Genomic DNA, 27,534 nt, shown 5'->3' with positions numbered 1-27,534 from the left:
CTATTAACCTCTGGGCCACCAGGGAAGCCCCAATAACATCACTTTAAAAGCACATCCAATCCCATGATATTGACATGCCATAATTAACTCCTCCTCCCTCCTTAGACATTTGGGTTGTTTCCAATTCTGTAATATTATAAATATACAGAAAGTGTCATTGTGCATATGAAATTTTTCTTTAAATAGGATTATTTTCTTAGGATAGGTTTCCACATTAGTGAGATTGCTGGGTCAAAATGAGTGAAAATTCTGGAAGTTTTGATACATGTTGCCAACCGGCTTTCCAGTAGATGATTCCAGTTTTCACTGCTGATTAATGAGAACACTTTGACTCTCTCTCTCTCCAAATTATTATTTTTTGTCTAAAAAACTTTTTGCTGATGTGAGAGTGGGAACACTGTGTCCTATTCTTGTTTGAATTTCTACTTCTTTGATTAGTAGTGAGTTTGGGCTTGGCTTCGTGCGACTGATAATAACCAAAGTCTCTGTGTGCGTTGTAACTTGGTATTTTTCTTGATGATTTTTATTAGCTTTTTACATGAAGAAAGACATTTGTGGCCCTTTGTCCATCATTCTTATTGAAATAATCTCTGCCGGTTTGTTAGAGTTCTTTAAATTTTGGCCAAAGTGTTTTTTAATTTTTTGGACATTTGAAAACGTTGGGCCATCCTAGCTGGTCATCTTTTCCTTTGTGATTTTTTTTCTATTCTTTCCGAGGCAGGAAATCTCTCTGCCAGAGCCTTGACAAGTCATGCATGTTCTCAGGGATTTTTAGAATGACGTTTAACTCTACGTCCATGTGGAAGTGTTTTGGGGTGTGGGGTATTGGGGCCTAGGAGAAGCTCCATCTGTCTGCAGCCCATCTCCCCCTCCTGCCTTGCCTCTGCCTGGCCAGACAGATGTCTGGGAGGTGGAGGAGGTGGTGCAGGGACCAGCGATGGCTGGCATTACTGCCGTCCTGTCCCAAGAGGTCTGGATGCATACACTGTAATCCATCGATCTTTGGAACATTACACTCCAGTTAAAAAGAATGTTCCAGATCTATAATATAAACATAGAAAGATGTCTGTGATTTATTGTTCAGTGAGAAAACTAAGCTAAAGCATGAAGGATGGTATGATGTCATTTGTTAAAAATGAGGGGGAAAAAAGGGACTTGCCCGGTGGTCCAGTGGTTAAGATTCTGAGCTTCCCCTGCAGGGGGAACTAAGATCCCCCATGCCGGGCAGCACGGCCAAATAAAAAGGAAAAAAGAAACCAACAAAGCCACACAATTTCTCTGAGTATATATGTCTGTAGAGAAGAAAACACTCATGATGTCACAGATCTTATTGCTAAGTACAAAAGTGTTTGTCAAGTTCAGGAAAAGTAGTCTTAAATGGTGTGGGATGATGAGAACTAACAAAAATGGGGAAGGGAGCAGAGGCATGGCTGTGATTTGGGACCCCTGGGGGGTGGTCAGTCCTTGGTGCTGGGGTGTGATGGACAGGCCCCCGGGAGCCCCGTGCCTCCTGACGGTGCCCCCCCCCCAAACCCTGGCCCAGACTCTGAGGTGCACCATCACGAGCCTGACCTTCTGGGACTCCAGCTGCCAGGCTGAGGACAGAGATGACCAGTTTGTCTTGCGCAGCGGCTACTCCAGCTGTGGCATGATAGTGACAGAAAATGTGATCAGTAACGAGGTAAGAGCTGTGGTGGGAAAGGTATCAGGGCCGGCTTAATTGGTGCCCCCTGGATCTACGAGGCTGAGGGGCGTTTGGGAGAGCGGATGTGACGCTCAGTAGGAAGACAAGTTTAGCCATTGGTTGGCTCAGTCTCCCCATCCAAAAAAATGGGTGCGTTGGGTGGGATACCCTCTGGGCTCCTTTCTGGCTCTGACCAGCTCCTTGGCTCTGTTCCTGCAGGTGATCGTCAACCTCCTGTCAAGCTCATCACCACAGCAGGTGAGCTGGATGATCACCGTGCTAACCCATCTGGTCCAGGGTCCTGGGGTCCATTCCTGGCCTGGGAGGGAGCAGGCCTCGGGAAATTCAGGCCCTGATCCTGGCAAGCCAATGTGTCTCCAGCGTGCCTCAGTCTCCCCTTCCGTGCAATGGGAGCAGTACTGCTTAGGGTTATGTTCTCAGCCTCTCAAGTCAGAGGGTTCATGCACATATCGGCTGTGTGGCCTTGGGCAAATCACATAAGCTTTCTGGGCCCAAAGGTCCTGTTAATAGTGGCATAGGAAAGGATCCCCATACGGGATGAGCCATCACTGAGATGATGCACGGAAAGCACTTCACACAGGTCTCGTGCAGAGCAAGTTCTTGATCAATATCAGCTTTGGGTGGGGGGTGGTTTAAGGTGATGATGAAGGTCAGGCAACAACTCTGGACCGTGACTCCTGCTCCCACCCCTTACCTTCCTGGCTGGGTGCCTCCCCGACTGACCAAGCCTCCCTCCCATCTCCCACAGAAAAAGGTGCAGTGCATCAACATGGACAGCCTCTCCTTCCAGCTGGGCCTCTACCTCAGCCCGCACTTCCTCCAGGCCTCCAACACCATCGAGCTGGGGCAGCAGGGCTTTGTGCAGGTACTGGACTTGACCTCTTAGGCCTGCCAACTCCTGGGATTTCTCAGAGCCTTTCTTTCCACCCAATGGAACTTGACTTCCCAGAGGGAGGAGGGAGCCCCCATGGTGCTTGGTGGAGGGGAGAGAGAGCAAAGGCAGAGCTCAGACACTGGTTGGAATGTCCCCTCTTCTTCCTCATTTGCTCCAGGCAGGCCCATGACTGTCCTTCCACCGTCAAGGTTCTGGAGCAGGAACCCTAGAATGAATCTAGCTTATTTCATGAGAACAGGTAGGGCAGAGAGTTAAGAGTAACTGACCGTGCCTCGTCCCCCTTCCTACCCATGCAGGTGAGCGTGTCCCCATCGATCCCTGAGCTCACGATCCAGCTGGACAGCTGCCAACTGAATTTGGGGCCTGACATGGAAATCGTGGAACTCATCCAGAGCCAGGCAGCCAAGAGCAGCTGTGTGAGCCTGCTGTCCCCGAGCCCTGGTGGTGACATGCGCTTCAGCTTCCTCCTCCGTGGCTACATGGTGCCCATGCCCACGACTGGCATCCTCAGCTGCACTGTAGCCCTGCGTCTCAACACTTGGTCCCTGGTGAGTAGGGGCTGGGCTAAGCCCAGCTTCAAGGGTGGCTTCCGGGTCTGGAGTTTTCAGGAAGGGATGTGATAGACCATGAGGATGTGGGACCAGTGGGCGAAAGACACAGCCACAGGCAGGCGTGTGGCCTCTGCGTACCAGGGGCACTCTTTCTGCCACCCTACAGCCTTCTGATGGCTGTGTCTTGGACATTGGTAGGATATGCAGCTGCAACCATTAGCTAGCTATCCATCCATCCATCCATCCCACCCAGTCATCTATCCATCTTCCCACTATCCCATCCAGTCATCCATTTATCAGTTGCTACTTCTCACCATCCCACCCAGTCATTCATCCACAGTCCTTCCATCAGCCAGCCAGCCATCCTTCTATGATCCCACCCAGTCATACATCAATCCATCCACCCAGGAATCCATCCACCCACCCATCTATCCATGTAGTATGATCACCAATGTAATCTCAACAAACAGGAGACCTCGGGGAAGAGGGTTAGTACAAAGGACACAAAATTCTGATTTTCTGCTCTTACTGGTCACGTTTCACCATCCAGTGGATACCTGTTCTCGGACACTCAGCCCTGGACACACTCACACAGTCATCCCCAGGCCCTTGCACTCACAAGGGTCTCCAGGATTAAAAGCCTCTCTGGTTGTATGAAGCTGGAGAAGCCTCTGGGGCTGCTCCTGAGTGGGCCTCTCCCCCCAGCCACAGTGAGCCTGGGCCTCTGGGCTGACCTGGCTCCTCTCACCCAGGCATTCACAAGGGTGATGGGTACAGTGCCCCCATAATCCTCATGGGAGTTGGGGCCCTCTCAGGAACTCACAGGAACCATTCAAGTAGCAGCCAATGATTGTCTGGGCGACACCCTCCCAAGCACAGAACTGCCAGCACTTGCCCAAAGGCTGCCAACCAGAAGGTGGTGGAGAGGGGGCTCAAAATCAAGGCCCCAGGGGGGTGCTGTGACAGGCCAGGGTCACAGAGGCAGGGAGTAAGCCTGGAAGCTGCTCCCGAAGGCTGTGTCACACACTGTGTACTCTTCCTCCCCCAGGACGTCCAGAGGACTGTCTCCACACGCCTGAACATTGTCAGCCCTGGCCTGCATGGTGAGTTCTCTCTAAGTCTCTCCAGGGTTCCAGGGGCTGAGGTCAGAGTGGGGCACGATGGACGGCCCAGAGGGATGGGTCTAGGCACACAGCAGGGAGGACCCCAGAGAGTAGGGTCCACAGCTGCATCTTCCAGATGGAGAGCCTTTGTTCGTGACCACCCCGTGGGACCGGATTCCAGGCCTTTGGCTCTTCTTGATCCCCAAGGTTGCTGGCTGACCTTGCTGGGGGGCGGGGGATGGGGCCTCCTAGGAGGAGACTTGGGGCAGCACTGGCCTCACCTTCCTTAAGGCCCCTAGTGTGGAGGGTACCCCTCAGCCCTCAGCCCAGCTCCCTCCAGCCTGGGCAGAAGAGTCCCTGACACTGAAGGCAGAGGTGGGAGAGGCATCTGCCTCTTTGCCGTCCCACCTGGGTCTGGATGGAGCTCCTACACCCAGCCTGCAACCACGAGGGCAGGCTAATGACCCCACTGCAGGGATGGAACTCAGAGGCCTAAGGGGAGGCTGCCTGGCCCATAGTCACACAGGAATCGGGAGTGTGGAAAGAGTGAAGCTTGGGAAAACCCAAGAGCAGAGCTGAAGAGCCCTCAGAGGTGCTCTGGCTTATCCCTACCATGGTATAGGGCTCAGAGAGGGGCAGGGACTGACTTCAGGGCACACAGCGGGACTCTGGACTCTCCGGCCCCACTCACACTTGGCTCAGGTTATACCATTTATCCTTCCTAAAAATGCATCTCTACCGGCCTTGGGAGGCAGAGGCATGGCCCAAAAGGCCTGGCTGGGCCCTCTGGGTGGATGGTCATAGCAACCACGGCTTAGTGTCAGGCATGGGTGTGATGAACCCATTTGCTAGGTGAGGAAACTGGGTTGCAGAGAAGTCAGGGTCAGTAGCTGAGCTGAGACTGGCACCGAAACCTGTGCTCCTGGCCAGCACAACAGGGTAGGGGGGCAGGGAGGAGGCGGCAGTGCTGACCACAGCTGTCCTGCCCTCGGTTGCGCAGACAAAGGCCTCGTCCTGCCCGCCGTGCTGGGCATCACCTTTGGCGCCTTCCTCATCGGGGCCCTGCTCACCGCCGCGCTCTGGTACATCTACTTGCACACGCGTGAGTATCCCAGGCCCCCACGATGAGTGCTCAGGACCCCTCCACCACCACCTGGGGGAGCCCGGCGAAGCCTCTGGGGGAGTGGGGAGCCCTGGCCGGGGCCCTGACCTCCGCCCCTGCCCCCAGGTCACCCCGGCAAGCGGGAGCCCGTGGTGGCGGTGGCTGCCCCGGCCTCCTCGGAGAGCAGTAGCACCAACCACAGCATCGGGAGCACCCAGAGCACCCCCTGCTCCACCAGCAGCATGGCGTAGTGCCCAGCCCGGAGTCCTGGGGGCCACCCCGCCAGCCCTCGCCCAACAGGAGAGACTGAGCAGCCACCAGCTGGGAACCAATGGCCATGAGCTTATCCTGGGACCCCAACCCCTCCACTCGAGCAAGGATGGACAAGGCCCTCTGTGCCCGCCCCTCCTGCCTCCCTCTCCAAGGCCTGCTGCCAGTGGGGGCACCAGCTTGGAACACCTTGGGGTCCCCCCACCCCACCACGAACCTTCAAACCCAGTGGGCCTGGGGTACGGCTGCCCAGGACCACGGAGAGAGAGTCCGCTGCGCTATATGTCCACATTGCTGTAGAAACCCAAGTCCCTGTAATTTTAACCTGGATCCAGTACTCGGTGACGTGGGCTGGGCAGGAGTTGAGAACTCCAAAACGGACTCAGCCCAGCCCACCCAGGCTGACAGCGCCTCCTCCATGGAAACAGAGCCAGCCCAGAGCCACCTGGACCTGCTCCCATCGGCCTCTACATCTGGACTGGCCCAACTTTGGCGGGGGAAACAGAAGCCTAGCGGAGCCCAGCCCGGAAGTGAGTGGGGGAGCCTAGCTCCTCCCTGCGACTGTCACACAGAGACACCCCCCCGGGCAGCTAGGCTGCCTGTCCTGGGCCCCCTGTATATACTCACCACCAATAAATCAGACCATGAAACCAGTGCTGGGCTGGGCTGAAAGGAGAGTGGCACCTAAACTGGGGTTGGGGGGGTGGTGACAGTTCTGGGTTCAAATCCTGGACCTGCCACTTACTGGCTGTGTGACTGTAGGCAGGTCCCATGGCTTCTTTAAGCCAGGCACAGTTCCCTTATCTGTAAAACGGGTATGAGAATTTGCGATCACAAGGTCTCTCTGTGAGGAGGTCTGCAAAGTGGTGCATGGCCATGGTCAACGGACATCAATCCATTCTTCTCATTTCACAGACAGGCCACCTGAGGCTCAGAGGGAGGAGGGGACTTGTCCCAGGCCACAAAGCCCAGGCTCCTACACAACCCAGTTCCTGTACTAGCTGTAGCCCCCATCCCCCTATTGTCTGCTGAGGGAGCTAGAGGTCAAGAGTCAATCAAATGTTCAGCCAATGCTTTTTAAAAAAAAAAAAAGTTAAAGGCTTTAAATCACTCCGGCCACCCTCTGCCCCCAGGGGGCCCCAGGCAAAGACCCTCTCCTCTCCCAGAAGGCCACTGGGAGGAGGAAATCTATCAACCAGCAGCCAGTATCCGGCAGGACCCCAGGCTAGGTCAGGCAGCTTATACGATAAGCTGCGCCTGAGGCAGGGAGCCGACAGGGTGGGAAGGGAGATGGGCTGGAGGGTCAGGTCTACTACAACAACCAGAGAACTAGGAAGGAGAGGACAAGGGCACCTGAGGTTCAGAGACAGATCTCAGCTTCCTGCCCCCAGCCCTCTATTTCACCGCCCAGAGCCCAAGTCCCTGGGGCCAGTCTAGACAGAATCAGGAAGGCACGAAAAGCACGTAATTTAGTTCATGGCGAAATGCAGGGCAGGTGTGGGGGAACCCCACCTCCAACCCCACTGCCTCGGCTACTGGGACAGGGAGGGCTCCAGCAGCTTCAGCACGCCGCCCACCAGGTGCAGGCTGCCTGTGACCAGCACGTGGATGGCAGCAGCCTCCTGGAGGACGATGGCCCCACTGCCTGCCACAGGGTGGGCAAAGAGGACCCGTGGGGGACTGGCTGGCTGAAAGACAGGGTCCCGGCCTTGGCTGATCCACTGCAAGGCGTGGGAAATGCAGCTGAAGACGAGGGAGCTGGTGCTGTGGGTGTGGGCTGGGCGGGGTGCCAGCAGCAGGGGTGCAGGCCCACCAGCCTCCGGGCTGGCCTGGTCCTCGTGCAGGCGGCTCCAGTGTTGCTGGTGTGCAAGGCAGCGGAGCAGCACCTGGTCCAGGGTCACTGTGAAGTTCTGTTGGTCTGCGGGGCACAGGGACGGGCGCATCAGTGAGGCAGCCGAGGGTCGGGGAGGGAGAAGCACGCTGTGAGCACCTGCACGATGCCAGGCTTCATATAAGCATCACCCGTCCTTACAGTGGGTGCTATGAGGAAACTGGGGCTCAGGAAGTTCAGTGAATGCCCATCGTCACAGAGCCGGTGAGGAACAGGGCCAGGCAGTTTAGCTTCAAAGCTGGGGCTTCTGCCTACCAAGCACATCTTTCTGCCCTAGCCTTATTGCCTTCATCTGTAAAACGGACAGGGTCCATCACCAGGTGGGCATAAATACTTCCACAATGCAGACTCCCGGACTGTCCCCCGACAGTCTGATGTGGGGCCTGGGGATCTGTATTTTTTTAGATTATGTCAAAAAAACTTTTAACATGATCCACAGTAAAAAATACATTTTACAGTGGCAACCCAGTACTCACATACGTGCACATATATGTTTGGAACAGAATCTTCATCAAATAATACCTACCCTTAACTTTGTGCAAGACACACTGACACTCTCTTCTCTATTCTATTTAAAATTTAAAATGCTGGTTGAGACCCACTAAACTGATTTCAAGAACCATCACTGGGTTGTAACCTGCATTTTGAAAAATAGTTTCACCAACAATTCTTTTTTCAGTATTGCAGTCACATGCAAAATTCAAAATGTACCAAAGGGTATTTATTTATACGATAAAACAAATCTAGTTCCTACCCAAGACCTTCAGTTCAAAAGCTCTCACCGTCACCAACAGAGCAATCCACCTCAGGGCCCTCCGCCCCCTGCCCACCGGAGGGACCATGCCTGTCACCTCTCACCTGCATTGTCCGTGGATGACACCTCTGTCAGGTTAGGGCAGAAAATGGTATAGTCAAACTGGCAGGGCTAGAAGGCCAAGGGGAGAAGCTCAGTGTCAGAGCCCTGAGAGGATGTCCTCCATCCCAACTTCCACACAGCACCCCCGGAGTCCACATACACGTCCCCATCTCTGGAGATGCCCCCCCACCAGCTGAAGTGGAGTGATGCTGCATAAACCCAGCCACAACACTTCCATGCCCCCCATCTACCTCACTATGCCCTGCCTGGCCTGTGGCCTGGGCAGCATGGCCCAACACAGATGGGGAGACAGAGGCTGGAGCGGGGGGGCTGCATTTGCTTGAGGTGACCCAGCTACTGAGCACAAAGGATCGAGGTTCTGGATATGAAGAACAGCCTCAGCATACTGGTCTGTGAAATGGGAAACGATCACTAGGAACCATTTCAGCCCTGACAGTCTAGGGCAGGCTCAGTTTCCTTGGGCAGAGAAGGGCCCTTCCCGATATGCTTTATAGCCCAGTGACTCCTTAAACGAAACTTTAGAAGCAGGTATCCTAGTAGCAGCCCTGTTCTATGGAGAGGCAAATTGAGGTTCGGGGAAATGCCATCTCTTATCCAGGGTCATATGCTAGCAGCTGAAAGGGCCTGACAAGTGAATCCAGAGCCTGCACCTTACACCACTTACCTGGTCCTCACTGTAATCCTGGGCTTGAGTGTGACCATGGAGGAGAATGAGGACAATGACCTGTGACTTGACTTCCCTGTGCCCAGTGCTTTCACATTTAATCCTCAGTACAATTCAGGGGGGAGAGGAAAAATCACTCCCATTCTACAGTTGAGGAAACGGAGGCTCAGGGATGAAGGCACCGCTGCTGGGGGTCAAAGCCAGAACCAGGGCTGGGTTGCCTGCTGTCCATCCCCCAGCCAGCCCCTCACCTGCAGCAGCTTCAGCAGGGCCGCGGAATCCCGGTCCCCAGTGGAGTTGAAGAGCAAGACACGCACCTCAGACCCGCTGTGTGAGTGGTGATGAAGAGCGGGAGAAGGGAGGGTCAGAGCGGCGCCTCCCACCCCTTCTCCGCGGGCCCCGCCCCATCCTTCCTCCAAAACCTTCCCTCCTCCCTACTGTCCCAGTCCGACCCCGTCCCTGCGTCCCGCCCCATCCTTCCCCGAGGCCCCGCCCCTCCCCACTGGCCCAGTCCTGCCCGGGGCCCCGCTCCACCCTTCCTCAAGGTTCCTCCCCTCTCCACTGGCCAAGTCCCGCCCCCGTAACCGGGTCCCGCCCCATCCTTACCCGAGGTCCCGCCCCAGCCCCGCCTCTGTCCGCAGCTCACCCGCCCGGCCTCTCGGGGCTGTGCAGCGCCTGGCGGAACCAGCGCACGCAGGCCTGCATGCTGCTGGTGGTGTGCGCGCCGTCCAGGTACCAAGTGAGGGGCCCCCGCCGCAGCAACTGCGTCCGGCCCGGCCACTCCGTGTCCCGAAGCCCTGGGGGAGGGGAGCAAGGCAGTCCTCCAGCGGCAGCCGCGAGGCTGCCCTTCTACATCCTCCCACTCCAGTCCTCAACTCGCACACACTACCCGCACACACTACCCGCCCGTAGAGCCCCCGCTGCTGGCCGCCCTGACAGCCCAGGAGCCTCTTACTGGGCACTAGCCACTGGGATCAGCTCTTTGGTTGCCTCATCTGGTGGAATCATCCAGGCGGCCCTGAGAGGGGGCTGCTACCATATATCAGTCCCAAGTTTCAGGCAGAGAACCCTTAGCTCAGAGAGATTAGGTCACAGAGCAAGTGACACTTGGGGCTGGGATGTAATCCACCTAGCTCCAGGACTGTGTCATGGCCCTGACACGGGGCCTGGCACACAGTGGGCACACTGGAACCAACTGCTGAAGGGGCTTAACAGCCACGAGGACCTACTGTGTGCTGAAGGCTTTGGGGGCAAGCAAGAAGCCTGACAATATCACCATCCTCAAGAACCTCATGGTCTTATGATGATGACGACAAGGATGGTAGTTTGGCAGCTACCAGTGGCTGGGCACTTTATCCCATATCTGCCAGGCTCTGGACTCAGTCCCTTAGTGATGTCACCTCACAGTGGGCCCTATCATCATCTCATTTGGCAGGTGGGGAAACGGGCTCAGAGAGAGTTCATGAACTCAAGGTGTGGGAAGCTTACTGACTTCAGTCCTTTCTCTTAAGGCACCATCTTGAATTGCCCCCACCTCTCAAACAGGAGACCAAAAGAAACATCTGAAGCAGCCTGGCTGGGCAGGAAGGTCCAACTCACCATGCTGCATGTGGGACGTGGGCTGGAACACAGGTGCCAGGGGCAGCTGCCCCAGGAGGCTTGGCCTGGATGCCTTCAGCTCTCCAGTATCTGGGCAGGGGAGGGGAGGGAAGGGAGAGGGAGGGCTGTGTGGGACTCAGTGTGCTCAGGCCTCACCTAAGGGCCCTCAGAGGCAGGTTCCACATGTCCCCTGCCCACCCACTCACCTGCCCACTTACCCTGGTAGCCCTTTTGCTGCAGCCAGCAGCGAGCCAGCTGCAAGGCCAAGGCGGCATTGGACTGCTGGTGCTCCCCCTCCAGGCCCAGGGTCAGCAGTGGCCCCCCTTCCTCCAGGGCTTCTAGTGGTGGGCACAGGTAGAGGGGACACTGCAGAGGGGATGGGCAGCAGCTGGTCAGGGGTGCTGCTGCTGCCTCCTCGGCCAGCAGGCCCTCCCTGATGCCATCAGCCCTTCCATCTTTCCCCATCAACCACAACCCACCAAGTCCTGTTCCTAGAACCGAGATGTCCTCCAGCTGGACGAGCACAGATGAGCAAACTGAGGCCCCAAAGGATAAAGTACCTCCCCAGTCAGCCGCGCCCCCACCCAGCTGTTCCAATCAGACTCACTGAGATCTGCTGAGCGCGGTCCCTCAGCACTGCCAGGGGCCCGTCAGGCTGGAGCACGGTGAAGGCGGGGATGCCACACTGTGGAGGACACGGAGGGTGAGCCCAGGGTCCTCCACCTCCCATCACTGGCCCCCACATCCCTGGTTCTGGGTGGCCCACTCAGCCTTCCCCCCCATCAAACCTTTGGGAACCCCTCGATGGGGAAACTAAGGCCAGAGATGAGGCTCAACTTGTTCCAGTCCCATGCAGAGCTGGGACGAGAACCCAGACCCCACTGATGCCCAAGACCTCATCCTGAGTCAGGAGGATGCAAATGACCCTGCCACACCCGCCCCCACTTCCCTGAATCTTGGGGCCCAGGCCATCCATGTACCTCCCTCCCCAGGGCTGCCTGGTCACCTTAAAAATGCCCCCTTTCTGCCATGCGATCTTCTCCATCGTGTCCCCCAGAAGGCCAGTGTGGTCGATGCCAAGAGAGGAGACCCCACACACCACAGGCTTCCTGGGGGAAATGAAAGCGCCATGATGCCCCTGCCCCCGGCCACCGGGCTCCTGGCCACCATCCCTCTCCTCAAGCCGCTCCTCCTCACTTGACGATGTTGGTGCAGTCGTAAGCCCCGCCGATGCCCACTTCCATCACTGCCAGGTCCACCTGAAGAGGATCAGAGGACATGGCAGGGGGTACAGGGGCTCCTGAATGCCACACCGGAGCCCCTAGCCTGCTGAGATTCCCCTTCCCAAGGCCTGGAACACAGGGTTCTGGGGAGTGGCGGGCACACACACCTTCTCTTGGAGGAAGACATGGAAGGCCATGAGTGTGAGGAAGCGGAAGTAGCCAGGCATGGAGACACAGCTGCTGTCATCCTGTGGACAGGATCACATCAGAGCTCGGGGCCCCTGCAGCCTCTGCCCTGGGGAAGATGGTGTCCTGGGATGTGCAGTGCCCTCTGGGTCGGTCTACCCACCCACTCCGGGCCCCTTACCCTGCCCACCCACCAGCCCTCCGGCATGGGCACCTTGGTCTCCTCCAGCCGGTGGTAGAGGCGCCAGAAGTACTTGGTGAAGAGCTCGGGGCTTATGGGCTGCCCATTGATTCGGATCCGCTCACGCACCTGCACCAGGTGGGGAGAGCTGCCGAGAGACCTAGGGTCATCAGGACTCCCTTCCCAAGACCCCCAGGCTGTCCCCCTCCCCACAGTCAGACCTGTCTTCCAGAAAAACAAATCTAACTATGTCACTGCCCTGCTGAAAACCCTTCTGTCGCTTCCCCCTGCCCTTTAGAGTCCCAGCTCCTCATCTCAGCCTACCAGGCCCCGGTGGGTCTGATGCCACTGGCCTCACCTCTCACACATCCCTTGGTAGTTCCCTGTGCCCCGGCCCCTCTGGACTATTATTAGTTCCTCCAGCTCCACCCCCCACCAAATTTTCTATCTCCAGGCCTATACACAGGTCCACTCCACTGGTCTCAACTAAGACGGCTCCTCCAAAAAAGAGAAAGGACCCCGCCCTACCAGACTGCTCAGGCATGCTCTCTGGGCTCCCACAGTCCCCCATGCTTCCCCCATCCCACATCAATCAGTTACTCGGCCAACATCTGTCCCCATAATGTCTGTCTTCCTGCCCTTGAGGGCAAGGCCCCATCTGCTGTGTTCAAGCTGCATCCCCAGACTGGCCCATGAGGCCACATGGGCCCAAGTTAAAGGCTGGGTTTTTACCCCAAACATTATTTTGGAAGAGAGATTGTTGGCTTATATTTAAATCCTCAAAGGCCCTCTGGTATTATGAATCCACTCCATTTCTTTAATTTGAATGAAGAACTGTTGAGGGAAAACACATTGGTCTGAAATGACCTCAGTCAGCAGGTTTCAGATGCTTACAGAGGTCACTTGATGGAACTGGTAAAATAAAAGGAGGCAAAAATCTTGAACGCCCCAAGCTTAAGGACCAAATCCTGAGCAATCTACCATCATGTGAATCCCACTGCTCTACCAGTGACAGGCTTAAGAAGGCATGTACAGCTCCAGGGAAGAGAGACCCATGTCTAACCACCCTGACCCCCCATCCTCCGGTGTGAGTTTAGATGCCTGAACGCAACCAAGAGGGGGTGCTGCCTGGAGGGCAAAGCAGCAGCTGAGGCTGGCACAGCGGAAGGGCTCCCTTCCTCTGCCCACCTGGGAGGTCTCAACAGAGTTGTCATAAACTACGCTTATTGTTTAAGCCCTCACTAGCCTGGTTTTCTGCTCCTTATGGCAAAGATGCCCTAGTTGATAAATATTTCTATGTGATTTAAAAACTGTATAAATAAAATAAATAAATAAAAACTGTATAAGGAATTTAAGTTAATAAAAAGATATCTGAGGGGCTTCCCTGGTGGCGCAGTGGTTGAGAATCTGCCTGCCAATGCAGGGGACACGGGTTCGAGCCCTGGTCTGGGAAGATCCCACATGCCGCGGAGCAACTAGGCCCGTGAGCCACAATTACTGAGCCTGCGCGTCTGGAGCCTGTGCTCCGCAACAAGAGAGGCCGCGATAGTGAGAGGCCCGCACACCGCGATGAAGAGTGGCCCCCGCTTGCCGCAACTAGAGAAAGCCCTCGCACAGAAACGAAGACCCAACACAGCCATAAATAAATAAATAAATAAAAATTGTATAACTCAAAAAAAAAAAAAAATGTAACAGCTCTCCTGTTTAAAAAAAAAAAAAAAAAAAAAGATATCTGAGGGACTTCCTTGGTGGTCCAGTGGTTAAGACTCTGCACTTCTAAAGCAGGGGGCACGGGTTCAATCCCTGGTTGGGGAATTAAGATCCCGCGTGCCGCTAAGCGTGGCCAAATACATAAATAAATAAATAAAAAGATATCTGACTATTCCAGCTGTGTATTTCGTTTATCCATTCAAGTTGCTGCCCCCCTCCCCAATTTCTTTCCATTATGAAAATTAAAGATTGCCATAAACTTGGGCTAACTGGTAAATGCTAATTGAATGTTTGTTGAATGAATGAACACTAGGCAGAGAGACATGCAGCTGAGCTGCTGGGGGTGACCCTGGCCCTGAGGTGCTGGCTGGTTCCAGAGCCCCCCAGAGAGCTAGGAGACACCACATCCCTCTGTACCTCAGTACCTAAAGAATCCCGTCTTCAGGCCATAGCTTCGGAGGATACGTTCAGTGAAGGCACAGGTGGAGCCCTAGAAGAAAAGGTCTTGTCTGGGTAGGTCCCCCCCACCCCACCCCACCCCACCCCACCAAGTGCACGTCCTACACCTGGGTCCTGTGGCTCACCTTCCCCTTGGTCCCAGTGATGTGGATGATGTTCAGTTGGTCCAAGTCCTCCACCTAGGACAGCCGGACAAGGTCCCCGCCTCAGCCACAGGACTCACAGACAGATGGGAATGGGGGGGTGGTCAGAGGCCCTCCCCACCTTACCTGCAGCCCACTCCGTGCCAAGTACAACTTCATGGCTTCCAGTTGTGTCTGGGGGTCACCCCGCTGGCGCTTCACCTGCTCCAGGTAGTTGGCGTTGGTCTGCAGGGTGTTGAGTGTGCGCACAGCATCCTGGCAATGAGTCCCCAGGTAGTAGGTTAAGGCTCATTAGGGGTCCATAGGCACAGAGGAACCCAGCATACCAGTGGCCAGGGCCAGGGTCCAGGCCTGCCATGCCAGCCCTGTTTCCCCAGCCTAGAGGTTAGCCACCAGTGAGAAAGAAGTGGCATCTTTCCAGTTCTAGCAGAAATGGGAGCCTAGGGCAGTTCAGACCCACCCAGGGAGTGCCAGGCAAAGCAGGCAAAATGACTAACGGCCTATCCTTGCTTCCTGTTCGGCCTCTCCAGGCTTCACTCTCAGGCTTTTGCCCTCATTCTCTCCATGGTCCACCACTATATTGGGCCCCTCTTAGGGCAGGGCCAGAATTACAGAAGGCTGGGGTCTTAAAACTGAAGGAATTAGAACTAGGAATTCCTGGAGGCTTCCATGCCCAGGACTGGGCATGAGGATTGGGGTTCCACATTCTGACCCAGAGAAGAGTTGCTTGAAGCAACCAGATGGGGAAGAGGAGTCTCAGGGGGAGGAAGGGTGTGCCAGGGTCACTCAGACAAGAAGGCAAGTAGGTATAGCCTCAGGACTATACTATACTTCCACTTGGGGGAGGGGTGGGGTGGAAGTGGGGGTGATGTTTATTTCCCCTCAGGGCCTCAGTGGCTGGTTGGAGGACCCACTCTCATCACACTGGTGTCACCCGCCTGGCCAGCATCAGGTTCTGGTCTCTGGCAACTGGCCCCTGGCACAGAGCCAGGAGGAAGCTTTCTGTTTTCCAGATTCTTGCACTACCCCCACTGCTCCGAGTCCTGCCTGCTCCCCAATTCCAGGCACTTGGATCTTCATCTCCTGAATCCTAGAGATGCCAACCCAGACCTATACTCTGGGTCTCCCAAGTCTGGACTCCTGAATCCCTTTCCCCTCCCTCACCCCAACTGCTGGTTCTGAGTCCGGAGACACTGGAACTCCAGAATCTCAGCTGAGCCACTGGATCCCTTGGTCCTATCACACGGCGTCCCTTCCCATTCTCTATCGCGTACACTTCAGCCTCAGACTTCCCAAATCCGGTACCCCAGGTCCAACTTCCTGGTGCCTGTCCCCACCTCCGGAATCCAGGATGGCCCCGCCCCCCTGAGTCCCCCAGTCCCAGGCTCCTGGCCCCTCTCTCAGCTGGCGGAGGCCAGATGCCAAGTGCCTCAGGCCCGGCTCACGTGTCATTGCAGGACCTCCCTCCAATACCTGATACTCCATGCCGGGCTCCTGTGGCGCAGGCCACGCGCTCAATACTCGCCTCGCTGCGACCCCGGTTGTTGCACCACGCGAAGAAACCGCTGCCAGGAAGAGAGCCGCGCGCAGGTGGCAGCGTGCCCGCGACATAGTAGAGATGCAAGCGGCGGCACGCTAGGCCCGGACCGAATACTCCACGCCCCTCGCCTGGCTCCGCCCCCGACTCGCCTCCGCCCTCCGCCACTCAGCGTTTCCCAACAAGCCCACCGGCACCAATAAGAATCTGCGGGACGCCATCCTTGTGAGGGGCAGGCCCCAGGGCGGGGCGGAGAGCTTCATTCATGTTTATGAGGGGCACGGTCCCGAGCGAGTCCTCTGCCTTAGAGAAATACGCGCTCCTTTTCGTCATCATCCTCTCAAGGATACGGCCGCGCCCCCCAAATTAGCCAGTCCCAGTCAGCAGCCCTGCTCCAGGCCAGAACCAGCTTCGAGCCGGGACAGAATGACAGAACTGGCGGACAGCTTAGGGAGGTCGCTGAATCCTGGCCCCAAAACGTCCCGACCCAGCGCAGAGACCCCGGGCGGCGGGGATGCGGCCTCTGCTCTGTCGAATCTGGGAGCTCGATTGTGGGGCAATAGGCCAAAAACCAGGCACCTACGCTACTGGGGCCCCTAACCGTTCCTGGGCAGCCTGGGAAGGCTTCCTGGAAGAGGCGACATCCTGGCCTCACGAGGCCTGGAGATGGAGCGCAGTCAGAGAGCCCTGGGGTGACAGGATGCCAGATCCAGCAGGACCTTGTAGCCTTATAAGAAATTGGATTACATTTAGATGACAATAAAATGGTTCTAAGGAGGGATGACAAGATCAGATTTGCCCTTTGGAAGATTTGCTGTTTGGGGAATTGATGGGAGAGCCACCCACGGAGGGGGCAATAATCTGTCCTACCTGTGGGTGGAAGACTCCCATTTGTCCTGGAGTTTTCAGAACTTTTTCTGTCTATGACCTTCTTAGCCCCAACTGCTAGCATGGAAAAAAGTAGTATGGAGATTCCCTTTCTACAGCTGAGATCTGGAAAGGTGTGTGTGTTTGGGGGGGTGGGGGTGGGGGAATGTCTGCAAAAACCCTCCAGGGAAGTTTCCTCAGATAAAAGGCAGTCCCTTAACAACTGATGGGGTTTCAGAACCAGTAGCCCCTCCCGCTTTCCTGCAGGCATTGGGGATAAATATTTATCAGAGATTGTTTGATTTTGAAATAAACAAATATGTTGAGAAGACTCTGTCATTGGCTGGACTTCCGCTTTTCATATCACTGCAGGGTGCCCCACCCCTGCCGCATGGGAGACAGAGAAGTCCTTTTCTCTCTTAGTGTTCTTTTTTTTTAATCATTGAAACTTTCTTTATACATTATAATTTAATAATTGAATAAAAAATAATCATAAAGAGGCTTTAAATGATTTTTCTTTTGCTTAACCCTCGCCCCCAACCCCCAACCCCCAACCCCGGTTCTCTTTTGGTAATTCTCATTGACAGCCAAGTGTGTGTCTCACGGTTGTCTATGCTCATGAAATCCCAGACACACCTAGACATCTATAAGGCCTTGATCTTTTTTGGTTTTGGTTTTGGTTTTAGTTTTTGGGGGTTTTTTGGTGGTGGGGGGAGGTGGCACGCCCCACCTGGTTTCCAGGATCTCAGTTCCTAGACCAGGGATTGAACCTCGGCCACGGCAGTGAAAGCACGGAATCCTAACCAGCAGACCACCAGGGAACTCCTTATAGGGCCTTGTTGAGGCAGACAACAAGATTTTTGGCATCTTAACTTTCTTACTCAACAATAAGCTCATAGGGATCCCTCTAAGACATTTACTTAACAAATAGTTAAGTAGCATCTTTCTGGGCCAGGCACTGTTTTAAACACATTCTACACAGTTGCTCATTTAATCAACAAAACTCTATGAAACAGGTGCTAGTATTATATCCTGTTTCACAAGTGAGGAAACTGAGACACAAAGGAATAAAGACACATGCTCAAGTCACAAACTCAAGCTTTGAACTCTGGCCCCAGAGTCCTTATTCCTAGCCTCTGTACCTCCTTCCTGCCGCCCTCCCCCACTGTGGGTGAGGGGGCGCTGCTAACTCAGCAGCAGTGGCTGTACCCTAATGCATCCCCCACTTGCCTGCAGTGTTCTGCCGCAGTGGATAGCATCTACACCAGGGGCTTATATTTCTGCGGGTGAGATTGCACGGAGGGGGACAGTTGGGTCCAGGGGTGTTTGCATTCCTTCCCGCCAACACTTGTAAACATTGCAGCCCACCAGCTGTGTAGTGTGAGGAGAGCCCCCTTCTTCCAGAATGTCCCCCAGACGACTGGGTGTAGGGTACCCTGTCATTCGTACTCTGCATTTCCCTGGCTGCAGTGAAATTGAGCATCTTTCCAGGCATTTATTTTAGTAAACTGCCTCTCACTCATCCTTGGCCTATATATATTTCCAACGTCTGTTCAGCACCTTATTGTCAATTATAAAGCACTTTGGGTATCACAGATGTGAGTCCTCAGTTCTGTCCTCTCTATGGGAAGTATTTTTTTCTTAATCTATTAGTGGTGGCCCCAGTTGATTCATTTGTAACAGCGGGTATTGGAGGTCTCGGCCATTCTTCCAAGAATAAGATCCCAGGGAAAATGAGATCCCAGGAGGGAGACTCCCTCCTCATTTGGATGATTTGGAAGCAAGTCTTCCAAAGTGCAAATCTGACCTTTTCATCCCTCCTTAGAACCATTTTATTGTCTTCTAAATGTAATTCAATTTCTTATTGGAAAATCCCATTGCCTACTTTCCTGAATCTTAACTGATTTCTTTCCCTTTGTTCTGAGCAAAGCAGTCCTGTCAGTTCTCCCCTCTGGCCTGATACAGCCCTTCTCTAGGGTGGGGTGGACTCATAGTCCTAAAAAATCGTTGAGGGCTTCCCTGGTGGCGCAGTGGTTGAGAATCCGCCTGCCAATGCAGGGGACACGGGTTCGGGCCCTGGTCCGGGAGGATCCCACATGCCGCGGAGCAACTAGGCCCGTGAGCCACAACTACTGAGCCTGCGCATCTGGAGCCTGTGCTCCGCAACAAGAGAGGCCGCGATAGTGAGAGGCCCGCGCACCGCGATGAAGAGTGGCCCCCGCTTGCCGCAACTAGGGAAAGCCCTCACACAGAAACGAAGACCCAACACAGCCATAAATAAATAAATAAATAAATATTTAAAAAAAAAAAAAAGAAAAAATCGTTGAACTACACACCTCAGCTCCAGCTGGAAACAGAAATAGATGTAGAGACACAGAAGGCAAGAAACAGCACAGAAAATTCCAGGGATCCTATTTGGTATCATCCCAGTTGTGCAGGAAATTATAACTGGTGACTGGAGCCTTGGTAAAGTCACCCAGTGGCCTTAGGCATGTCACCTGTCCCCTGGACCTCTGCTTCCTCCATGGTCTCCAAGGACAAAATTTTTTTTGGCCGTGCCGTGTGGCCTGCAGGATCTTGGCAGTGAAGGTGCTGAGTCCTAACCACTGGACCACCAGGGAATTCCCTCCAACGACAATTTTCATAGCCAGTGACGCCAGGAAATTTAAAAGGGGAGGGGATAGAATAGGTTTATTTTCTTTTCCTTATTCAAACTTTTCCTTACTTTTTATTTTGTTTTTAAGTTCTAAATTTTTTTTTTTTTTTTTGGATGGGTGATACATCATATCATTCAAATAGTCAGAGGTACAAAAAGGAACACAGAGAAAAGCTTCCCTCCCACCCCAGGTCTTAGCATCCTTATTCCCCTCCCCAAAAGCAAAGCTATGTTTCTTGTGATCTTTCCAGAGACATTTTATGCATTTATAAGCAAATACAAATATATTTTGATTTCCCTTTTATACTCAGAGATAGCAGCAGACTATCTGCTATACATGAGTCTGCATTGTACTTTTTCCACATACCTTTATATCCTGGACCTTATTCTGGACTGTGTTGGCACCTAAGAGCTGCCCCATTGGCTAATTTGTTTTTTCAAAGCTGCATAGTACTCCTTGCTGAAGAAGTACTGTCGTGTATTTGGCCAGTCTCCTACTGATGGACATTTAGGTTTTCAATATTTTGCCATCACAAGCAATGCTACAATGGGTAACATCATTTCTTCCATGTGTGAGCACATCTGATGGATAAATTCCAGGAAGTGCAATGGCTAGGTCAAAGGTGATTTGCATTTGACACTTTCATACAGATTGCCACGTTGCCCTCCAGAGGGACAGGACTGGTTTCCACCCCCATGCCCCTGCAGGGCATGAGCCAGCTGCTTCCTCACCAACATACACTGTTAGCCAACTCTGATCTTGCCAATTGCATAGGTGGAAAAAGGAATTCTCAGGGTAGTTATCATTTGCATTTATTTTATTGTGAAGGAGGGTGAGCATTTTTCTTGTGTTTAAAAGTCATTTGTATTTCTTTAGCGGTCCACTCCTCTCCTTTGCATCATTGCTTTTAATTTGAAAAGCCACAGATGTTTGTAGAAGAAAATAGAGAAATGTATAAAGGAGAAAATCAAAGGCATCTTAATAGGGCACCTGGAGAGCCGCTGTTGGCCTTTTGGTGCCACCACGGAGGTGTTCTCAGTCTCCATAAAGAACAGTAGAAACAAAGGCATTGTCTGGAGAGCAAAGAAAAGAAAACAAGGGCACAGAGAAACTGGCAAGCAGGCCAGTGTCCACCCACGGTGAGGCAGGTCTGCAGGCATGTGTGGAGGGTTAAGTGAGGGGCCAGGGCTCCTGCTTCAACCCACGCCCTCCCAAAGGGAAAAGATGTGAATCCATCCATTCCCTCATTCATTTGATGAGAAACTGTCTCTATGCCAGACCTGGGCTGGGTGCTGGGGACACTGGGTTCTGGGGACAGATGACAAGGCTCTGCTCTTGGAGTGCCCTGTCCAGGGGGCAAGAGAATAATAAAGAATGAAACTTGCAAAGAACGAATATTTGCAACCCCTGATTAGAGTCTGTAGGGGCAGGAGTCTGAGGCCCAGAGAGGGACAGAGACAGCTCGGGGCCACACAACAGGTCAGCAAAGGCACCATGCTGGGCTTTCTAAATTCAGATCTGCCTGAGTTACTGCCCCCTCTCCTGCCTCATCATGACAGCTGGAAAGGACTTCAGAAATTGGCCTTGGCCTCTTCCACCTCCACCCAACATTTGCCTCTGCCTGAAACACCCTTCCCCTAAGCTCTTCCTCTTTGCTTTTTTGGGTGGGTTCTTTTCGCTATTATTAAGCACTTATCCCTGTACTTGGCATTGCAATCTCTCTCTTTTTTTAATAAATTTATTTTATTTATTTATTTATTTTTGGCTGCGTTGGGTCTTCCTTGCTGTGCATGGGCTTTCTCTAATTGCCGCGAGCAGGGGCTACTCTTCGTTGTGGTGCGCGGGCTTCTCATTGCGGTGGCTTCTCTTGTTGCAGAGCACGGACTCTAGGCGTGCGGGTTTCGGTAGTTGTGGCACACGGGCCTAGTTGCTCCGCGGCACGTGGGATCTTCCCGGACCAGGGCTCGAACCCATGTCCCCTGCACTGGCAGGCGGATTCTTAACCACTGCGCCACCAGGGAAGCCCTGCAATCTCTTTTTAGTTCTCACAAGAATTGTATGAATTAGAGATTATCCCCACTTTACAGGTAGCGAAATAGAGGCTCACAGAGGGTAAGCAACTCACTCAGGGTGACACAGCCAGGATGCTGCAGAGCCAAGATACAAACCCAGATTTCCTGGCTCTAACACGTGCCCCTACTCTCTACCACTTGTCTGGTCAATCTCTGCTGTCAATGCGCTGTGTGACCTTGGGCAATTCGCTTCCTCTCTCTGATCCTGACTCTCAGTCTCCTCCTTAGTAGAACAAGGGTTGAAATGAGTTCTGTCCCAGGTCATAATTTCTAGGGGGGTCTTGCTGAGGACAAGAGCCTCCAAAGGCCACCGCACTCCGCAGAACCTGGACTAGAGGAGTCCTGCTGCCCCTTCGCCGCCCCCATCCAGGGTTCTGTGGAGACCAAGGGAGGTTCAAGCTCATAGGCAGGTTTACGCAGAAGCCTAGCATTCAGAAGGGAGGTACATTTCTGATGGCCACACCAGGGTTCTGTCCCTCCGATATACATAAGGACTTCCCCACCTCTGAATATCAATTCATATCCAGTGACCTACAAGAAAACACTTTTCTGTCACTGGGTGAAAAGAAACTTGCCTTAAACAGAATTCCACACCCTCAGCGGCACAGCCTCTCCTTACCCTCGCCCCGACTCTGGCTACAGAGGTGTTTAATGGATTTAGTTTATTAGGAGGGCAGCGAACCTTGAAAATGGGCCTCCCTTTGACCCTGCAATTCTACTACTTCTAAAAATGACCCTGAGGAAACAAACAATTGGAACTGTGCTCAGAGCCCCACGTGCTGTTTATCACTCTCCAGTGGCAGGTGACACGGTTGGTGACCTGACAACGCCCTCCTTCCTGAAACCCTTTGTTCTCTGGGCTTCCCCGACACCTCCCTCCCCCATTCTCCTTCTTCCTTGCTGGGTGTGCCTTGCTGGCCCTGCCTTCTCCCTTCCAGTCTCCTCACCTTGGCGGCCAGGGGCTCATGCCTCTCTCCAAGGTGGTTCCCGCTGTTCTGGCTCTATGATGATGTCTGACTTTCAAATGTCCCTCTTTGCTGAGCTACCAGACATGAGCATCTGGTGACCTGATGCCTGCAGGCATTTCTGCCTTAAAACCTGCTGCTCCCCAGGACTTCCCAGCACGGAACAGCTCCACCATCCACCTAGGGGCTCAAGTCTAAAGCTGGGCCTCACCCTGGGTTTCTCTCCCCATCACCCCCGAGCCCCCCCGCCCCAGCCTCTCCAGCAGCCATTCCCATCCCTCCAGTGGCATCTCAGGCTGCCACTGCAGGTCTACCCTATAGCCTCCTTGCTGCTGTTCCTCTCTACCCTTACAACCATAACCATTCTCCATCATTTTTAAAGAAACACAGATCTCATCTCTCCTGCTTCAAATCTTCCAGTGGATTCCCACTGCACTTAGGATGAGGTCCAAACTTCTGATCTTACCTTCTCTAACCATTGCCCCCCCGCAGCCCTGCTGTCCTCCTCTGATTCGCAACCATGCCAAGTTCATGCCCACCTTTGTGAAAGTCCGCACCTAGTGAGCACCTAGCATTAAAAGTATGCATTTAGGGCTTCCCTGGTGGCGCAGTGGTTGAGAGTCTGCCTGCCAATGCAGGGGACATGGGTTCGAGTCCTGGTTTGGGAGGATCTCACATGCTGCGGAGCGGCTAGGCCCGTGAGCCACAATTACTGAGCCTGCGCGTCTGGAGCCTGTGCCCCGCAATAAGAGAGGCCGCGATAGTGAGAGGCCCGCGCACCGCGATGAAGAGTGGCCCCCACTTGCCGCAACTAGAGAAAGCCCTCGCACAGAAACGAAGACCCAACACAGCCAAAAATAAATAAATAAATAAGCCTACACCTTTAAAAAAAAAAAAAGTATGCATTTAATCCTCCCAACAGCTTTAGGAGTACCGTGATTATCCTCCTTATGAAGATGGGAAACTGAGGCACAGACGGGTTACGCAGCCAGCCAAAGGTCACACAGAGTGAACGCATGACAGAGCCTCAGGGCCTTCGCACTGGGGTTCCTTCTGCCTGGAATGTTCTTCCCCTCAAAGTTCACATGACCGATTCATGATCATTCCAGGTCTCTGCTCAAACGGCACCTTCTTGCCACATTCTTTTCACCATCTACCCTTTTGTACCTTTTGAATTTTGAACCACGTGATTGTATTAGCATTTCAAAATAAACGTTTTCTAAAAGAGTGTTATAAATCTCGATCTAAGAAGACCCTTAAGGGAACAAATCTGTTGATGAGACAGTATGGACAGTGGGATCCCATTTTTGTTAAAATAATTATAATTTAGAAAACAGCCTGGGTGTAATTTCCCCAAATGGTAACTGTAATGAGCTCTGAGCGGTGAGGCTAGAGGTGCTTTTTTAATATATACATGTATATTTTTTTCTTTTTTAAAAATTTTATTTAGAGGTGACTTTATTTTTTTGGCCGTACCGCACGGCTTATAGGATCTTAGTTCCCCAACTAGGGATTGAACCTGGGCCACGGCCCTGAAAGCTCCGAGTCCTAACCACTGGGAAGCCAGGGAATTCCCTAGAGGCAACTTTTACCTTCCTTTCACTTGTATGTGTCTTATAATTTTTCCCCTGGGAACATGCATAAGTGGGAAGAAGAATGAATGATTTCTTCCACACTGGGTGGCTGGCACTTCAGAGCTCTTCTTGACCAACCATCTCGGTCAGCAGTTGGGGACACTGAGGCCAGCAAGGGGCCCGAATTGATCCGGAAGCAGGTGTGGCTCCTGGATGCTCCTGGGGTGTTCCTGGGGTCCCCACTCATGGCCAAGAAGGTCCTTTGGAGGGCACCGGACATGTGGCCTGGGGCCTTGAGGTGGGCCAGGTCACAGAAAGGTTGGTTTCAGTTCTGTCACCTCTCCGAGGGGTCTGAATGCTCTCCGAGCTGGTCGAGCCCTTCTCTGCTCAAACTTGAGAGCAGGTGTCTTACCAATTTTCAGAGGGAAAAAAAAGTGTGGAATATTTTTTCTCAATTTTTTATCACACTCTGAAATCACAATTGTCCTCAGTACCTGCTCCCTGGGGTATAAAATTTACTGAGCCTCCTCCTTGCCATTTAACAGGTGAGGAAACTGAGGACAAGAGGAGAGGAATCACCTGTGAAGGTCACCAACTAGCAAGTTGGTTCAAAGATTCAGCTCAGTTCCAGCTCCTTTTGATTCCACATTTAGCCCCTCTGATCAAGCTGGGAATCCCTGGCTTTTTTTTTTTTTTCTTGTAATATGGATTTTCTTAAATAACAGCTTATGTGTGTTCTTTCTAGACAGCAGCGCTGTGCGAAGACATTTACACGCATATATTTCGTTTGATCATCACACTCACCCTGTGAGGAAGGTTCTGTTCTGGGCAGGACCCATTTCTCAGGGGAGGCAACAAAGGCCTAACGGGGGAAGTGGCTTAGTCATTCACAGGCGTCTGTAACACCAAGCCCCACGCTGCACCCCGGGCACCCATGGACCCCGCCCCCACCTGCCCTCTGCCCTTGGACGTGCCTGGTCATCTGGTCAACTGGGCTCTGGCTTTGAGCCGGCTCTCAGTTCAGAGGGTGGCCCTGTTGGTGATGAGGAGCCCTGTGAAAGGCCAATCCTCCCCAGCTCCTGGGGCCACCCTCAGTTCTTTCCCCCCGGTGAGGGGACCACACCGTGTGACAGGTCACCTCACCTCTCTAGGGTCCTGGCCTCTAGAGTGAGGGGGCCTGGATGACCTTGCAGAGGCCATAGCTGCCAAACCCTGGCTTCTGGGGCTGCCCTTCCTCTGCTGGTGGGCAGCAGGCTCTGTCTGTCACGAGGTCTGGGGAGAAGTGGCCCGCCTGGCGTGCGGCCCCTGGGAACGCCGGCTGAGTGCTGCAGGGCCTCGGACGGCCATCCCGAGAGGGAGGGAGGCACTGTCTCGTGGTGCCCATTCTACAGAGGAGGAAACCGAGGCTTGGTGAGCCTAAGAAACTTGTCTAGTGTCTGACAGAACCTAGACTCCTGTAGCCCAGCCCGGGGTTCCCATCTCCAGCTCTGGCCGGTCTCCGCCAGGGACTGGCTCTGCAGCTTCCCAGCTGGTGGGCTTCGGCCTCGGCCACGGCCAGTCTCCTCGTCCCCTGAAGCCCTGTTTCCTCATCTGTAAAGCGGGTGGACACAGTCCTTCCAGCCTCAGAGGGCCGGAGGAGGTGAATGAGGTAGGGCTGGGCCCAGAGCACAGAGCAAGGTCTCCACACATGAGCAAGGTTAGGAATCTTTAACAGGCCGAGTCCTTAAATGCTCTTAACCGCACCTTCCACATCTATGAAATGCAGATAATAATGGTCTCAGATCCATAAAACGCAGACAACAATGGGCACAGGGCCCAGCAGGTAGTAAGCACTTTGATCAATGTTGACATTATTATTATTTTTATTATTATCATCAAAATGGAGCTAACAGCCCTTCCTCACAGATCAGTCCGGAGAGTTAAATCAGAAGAAAACCAGTCTGTAAACGGGGCCTGGCACGCAGGAGGACCCTTGAGACTGCCTCTGCCACCTCCCAAGCCTGCCGCGGGGTCTCCCCTAGAGACCTCCCTCCAGAGCTTCCCATGCCCACACTGGGTGGGAGCTTCTGTGGCGCCTCCAGCTGGGCGGAAGGGGGGCTATGAGGCCTGTGGGGAGGGGTGGGGGCGGCCCTTGAGCACCCCAGGCCTTCAGAACAAGGCTTATGATGACAAGATTTCTCCCTTGGGGCCCCGCAAAGTGCGGGGTTACTATCATCACTAATGGCCTTGGATCCCTGGGGGCTATTTACACCCTTTGTACAAAGGAAGAGTTTAGAGAGGCAGGCCCCCTGTCCAAGGTCACCGTGTTTTCCTACCTGGAAGGAGGCAGCTTTAGCCGAGAGAGGACCCCTGCATGAGCCCGGCTGCTCCATGGGTGCTTCCCACCAGAGCTTCTCAGACACTGGCCAGGAGGTAGCCAGGGACCTGGCACCTCTCATCCCTGGGCTTCCTGCTCCCTGACCGGCTGGGTCACGAAGTGACTCACAGGTGTGGGTACCCCTGCCAAGCCTGCCCTGGGTTGGGCCAGAGAGGGGAGGGGGAAGTTGGGGGGATTCCCAAGACCTCGTAGCCTTCTCCCACCCTGATGTCGGGTGAGGCGGGGTGGGGAGTGTGCTGGGAGGCAGGTCTTCCCTGATAGGTCTCTGCTCTCATCCTGGGATCAGCCCAGGGATCTCAGCCTCCCCGGCTGTTTTCCGAGCGCAGGACTAGTCAGGATCTCCCTGTGAGTTAAATAACAACCGGCGGAGGTTAAAGGTGAGCAGGCAGAATGGGGTGTGTAGGGAGGGGGCACTTGGGAGACTTCCGGACCTTGGGGCTGGGCTTCCTGCCCAGTGTGGCTGGCTTTATCTGGCCTCTCTTATCACAGCCCACCCCTCTCCTTACCTCCCCTTACCGTTACGGCCGTTTCCCTGGCCCTGCCAGGCTGGGATCCCTGGAGAGGGGGGATAGGACACGGGGTGCCCTTGACCTAAGGCGTCCAAGCCTGCCAGGGGGAGGGCTGTGTCACCAAATCATTTGATTAAAAAGATGCCAGGACACAGACCCAGTCCTCGGCCTGCAGGGTGACATCGAGGGCCTGTCCAGACGAGCTGGCAAAGGCCGTTCCCAGTTCCACAGCCTTTCCAGCCATCCGCTTGACCGCTGGCTGACTCACTCCTGCATTTGGGAGACTCCCAGGTGCCAGGCTGCCTCCGGATGATGCCTCCACAAGGCCCTGCCCCCTGGGAGCATTTATTCCTGGCTCCGCACCTCCCTCCACAGATGGGGATGACACCACATCACCCCAGGGTTCAAGGCTGAAGG

The 27,534-nt window shown here is 54.0% G+C and overlaps 2 protein-coding genes across 4 annotated transcripts in view; one reads left to right on the top strand and one right to left on the bottom strand.

Moving 5' to 3' along the window:
• The window catches only part of ENG (endoglin), a 29,732-nt gene extending 23,453 nt beyond the window's left edge, over positions 1–6,279 (top strand). The window contains exons 9-15 of the mRNA XM_082402627.1: positions 1,544–1,681; positions 1,904–1,942; positions 2,454–2,570; positions 2,897–3,148; positions 4,200–4,254; positions 5,255–5,356; positions 5,483–6,279. Of these exons, the coding sequence (XP_082258753.1) occupies positions 1,544–1,681; positions 1,904–1,942; positions 2,454–2,570; positions 2,897–3,148; positions 4,200–4,254; positions 5,255–5,356; positions 5,483–5,607 (828 nt within the window). The 3' untranslated portion in view covers positions 5,608–6,279. The remainder of the gene's footprint in view (positions 1–1,543; positions 1,682–1,903; positions 1,943–2,453; positions 2,571–2,896; positions 3,149–4,199; positions 4,255–5,254; positions 5,357–5,482) is intronic.
• A 797-nt stretch (positions 6,280–7,076) lies between these two features.
• On the bottom strand, positions 7,077–26,697 carry FPGS (folylpolyglutamate synthase). 3 transcript variants are annotated; one of them, XM_082402662.1, is made up of 15 exons: positions 26,547–26,697; positions 14,686–14,814; positions 14,542–14,595; positions 14,383–14,447; positions 12,281–12,395; positions 12,048–12,128; positions 11,855–11,916; positions 11,664–11,766; positions 11,265–11,342; positions 10,876–11,023; positions 10,658–10,747; positions 9,705–9,855; positions 9,310–9,385; positions 8,376–8,442; positions 7,077–7,544 (listed from the first exon to the last, which is right to left on the bottom strand). In XM_082402662.1, the coding sequence occupies exons 1-15, from the start codon at positions 26,667–26,669 to the stop codon at positions 7,159–7,161; spliced, it is 1,728 nt and encodes a 575-aa protein (XP_082258788.1). In that variant the 5' UTR covers positions 26,670–26,697; the 3' UTR covers positions 7,077–7,158. The 3 variants fall into 3 exon arrangements, with proteins under 3 accessions (XP_082258788.1, XP_082258787.1, XP_082258789.1); XM_082402661.1 differs by lacking the exon at positions 26,547–26,697 and adding an exon at positions 16,033–17,064; XM_082402663.1 differs by lacking the exon at positions 26,547–26,697 and adding an exon at positions 15,724–15,859.
• Positions 26,698–27,534: the final 837 nt, after the last annotated feature.

The sequence above is a fragment of the Balaenoptera borealis genome (assembly GCF_965194805.1).
Source record: "Balaenoptera borealis genome assembly, chromosome: 8".
In the NCBI taxonomy this organism is placed as follows: Eukaryota; Metazoa; Chordata; class Mammalia; order Artiodactyla; family Balaenopteridae; genus Balaenoptera; species Balaenoptera borealis.
This window is presented reverse-complemented; position numbering and strand designations above follow the sequence as displayed.

Bases quoted from the DNA above. Each gene is read 5' to 3' on its own strand.
- FPGS (XM_082402661.1), bottom strand. From the start codon at position 16,170: ATGTCGCGGGCACGCTGCCACCTGCGCGCGGCTCTCTTCCTGGCAGCG. The intron at 10,748-10,875 runs GTAAGTGGGCAG...TCCCCTGCCCAG, and splicing joins GCAGCAAAAGGGCTACCAGG to ATACTGGAGAGCTGAAGGCA. The intron at 9,856-10,657 runs GTGAGTTGGACC...CCCCTCCCCCAG, and splicing joins CACGTCCCACATGCAGCATG to GGCTTCGGGACACGGAGTGG.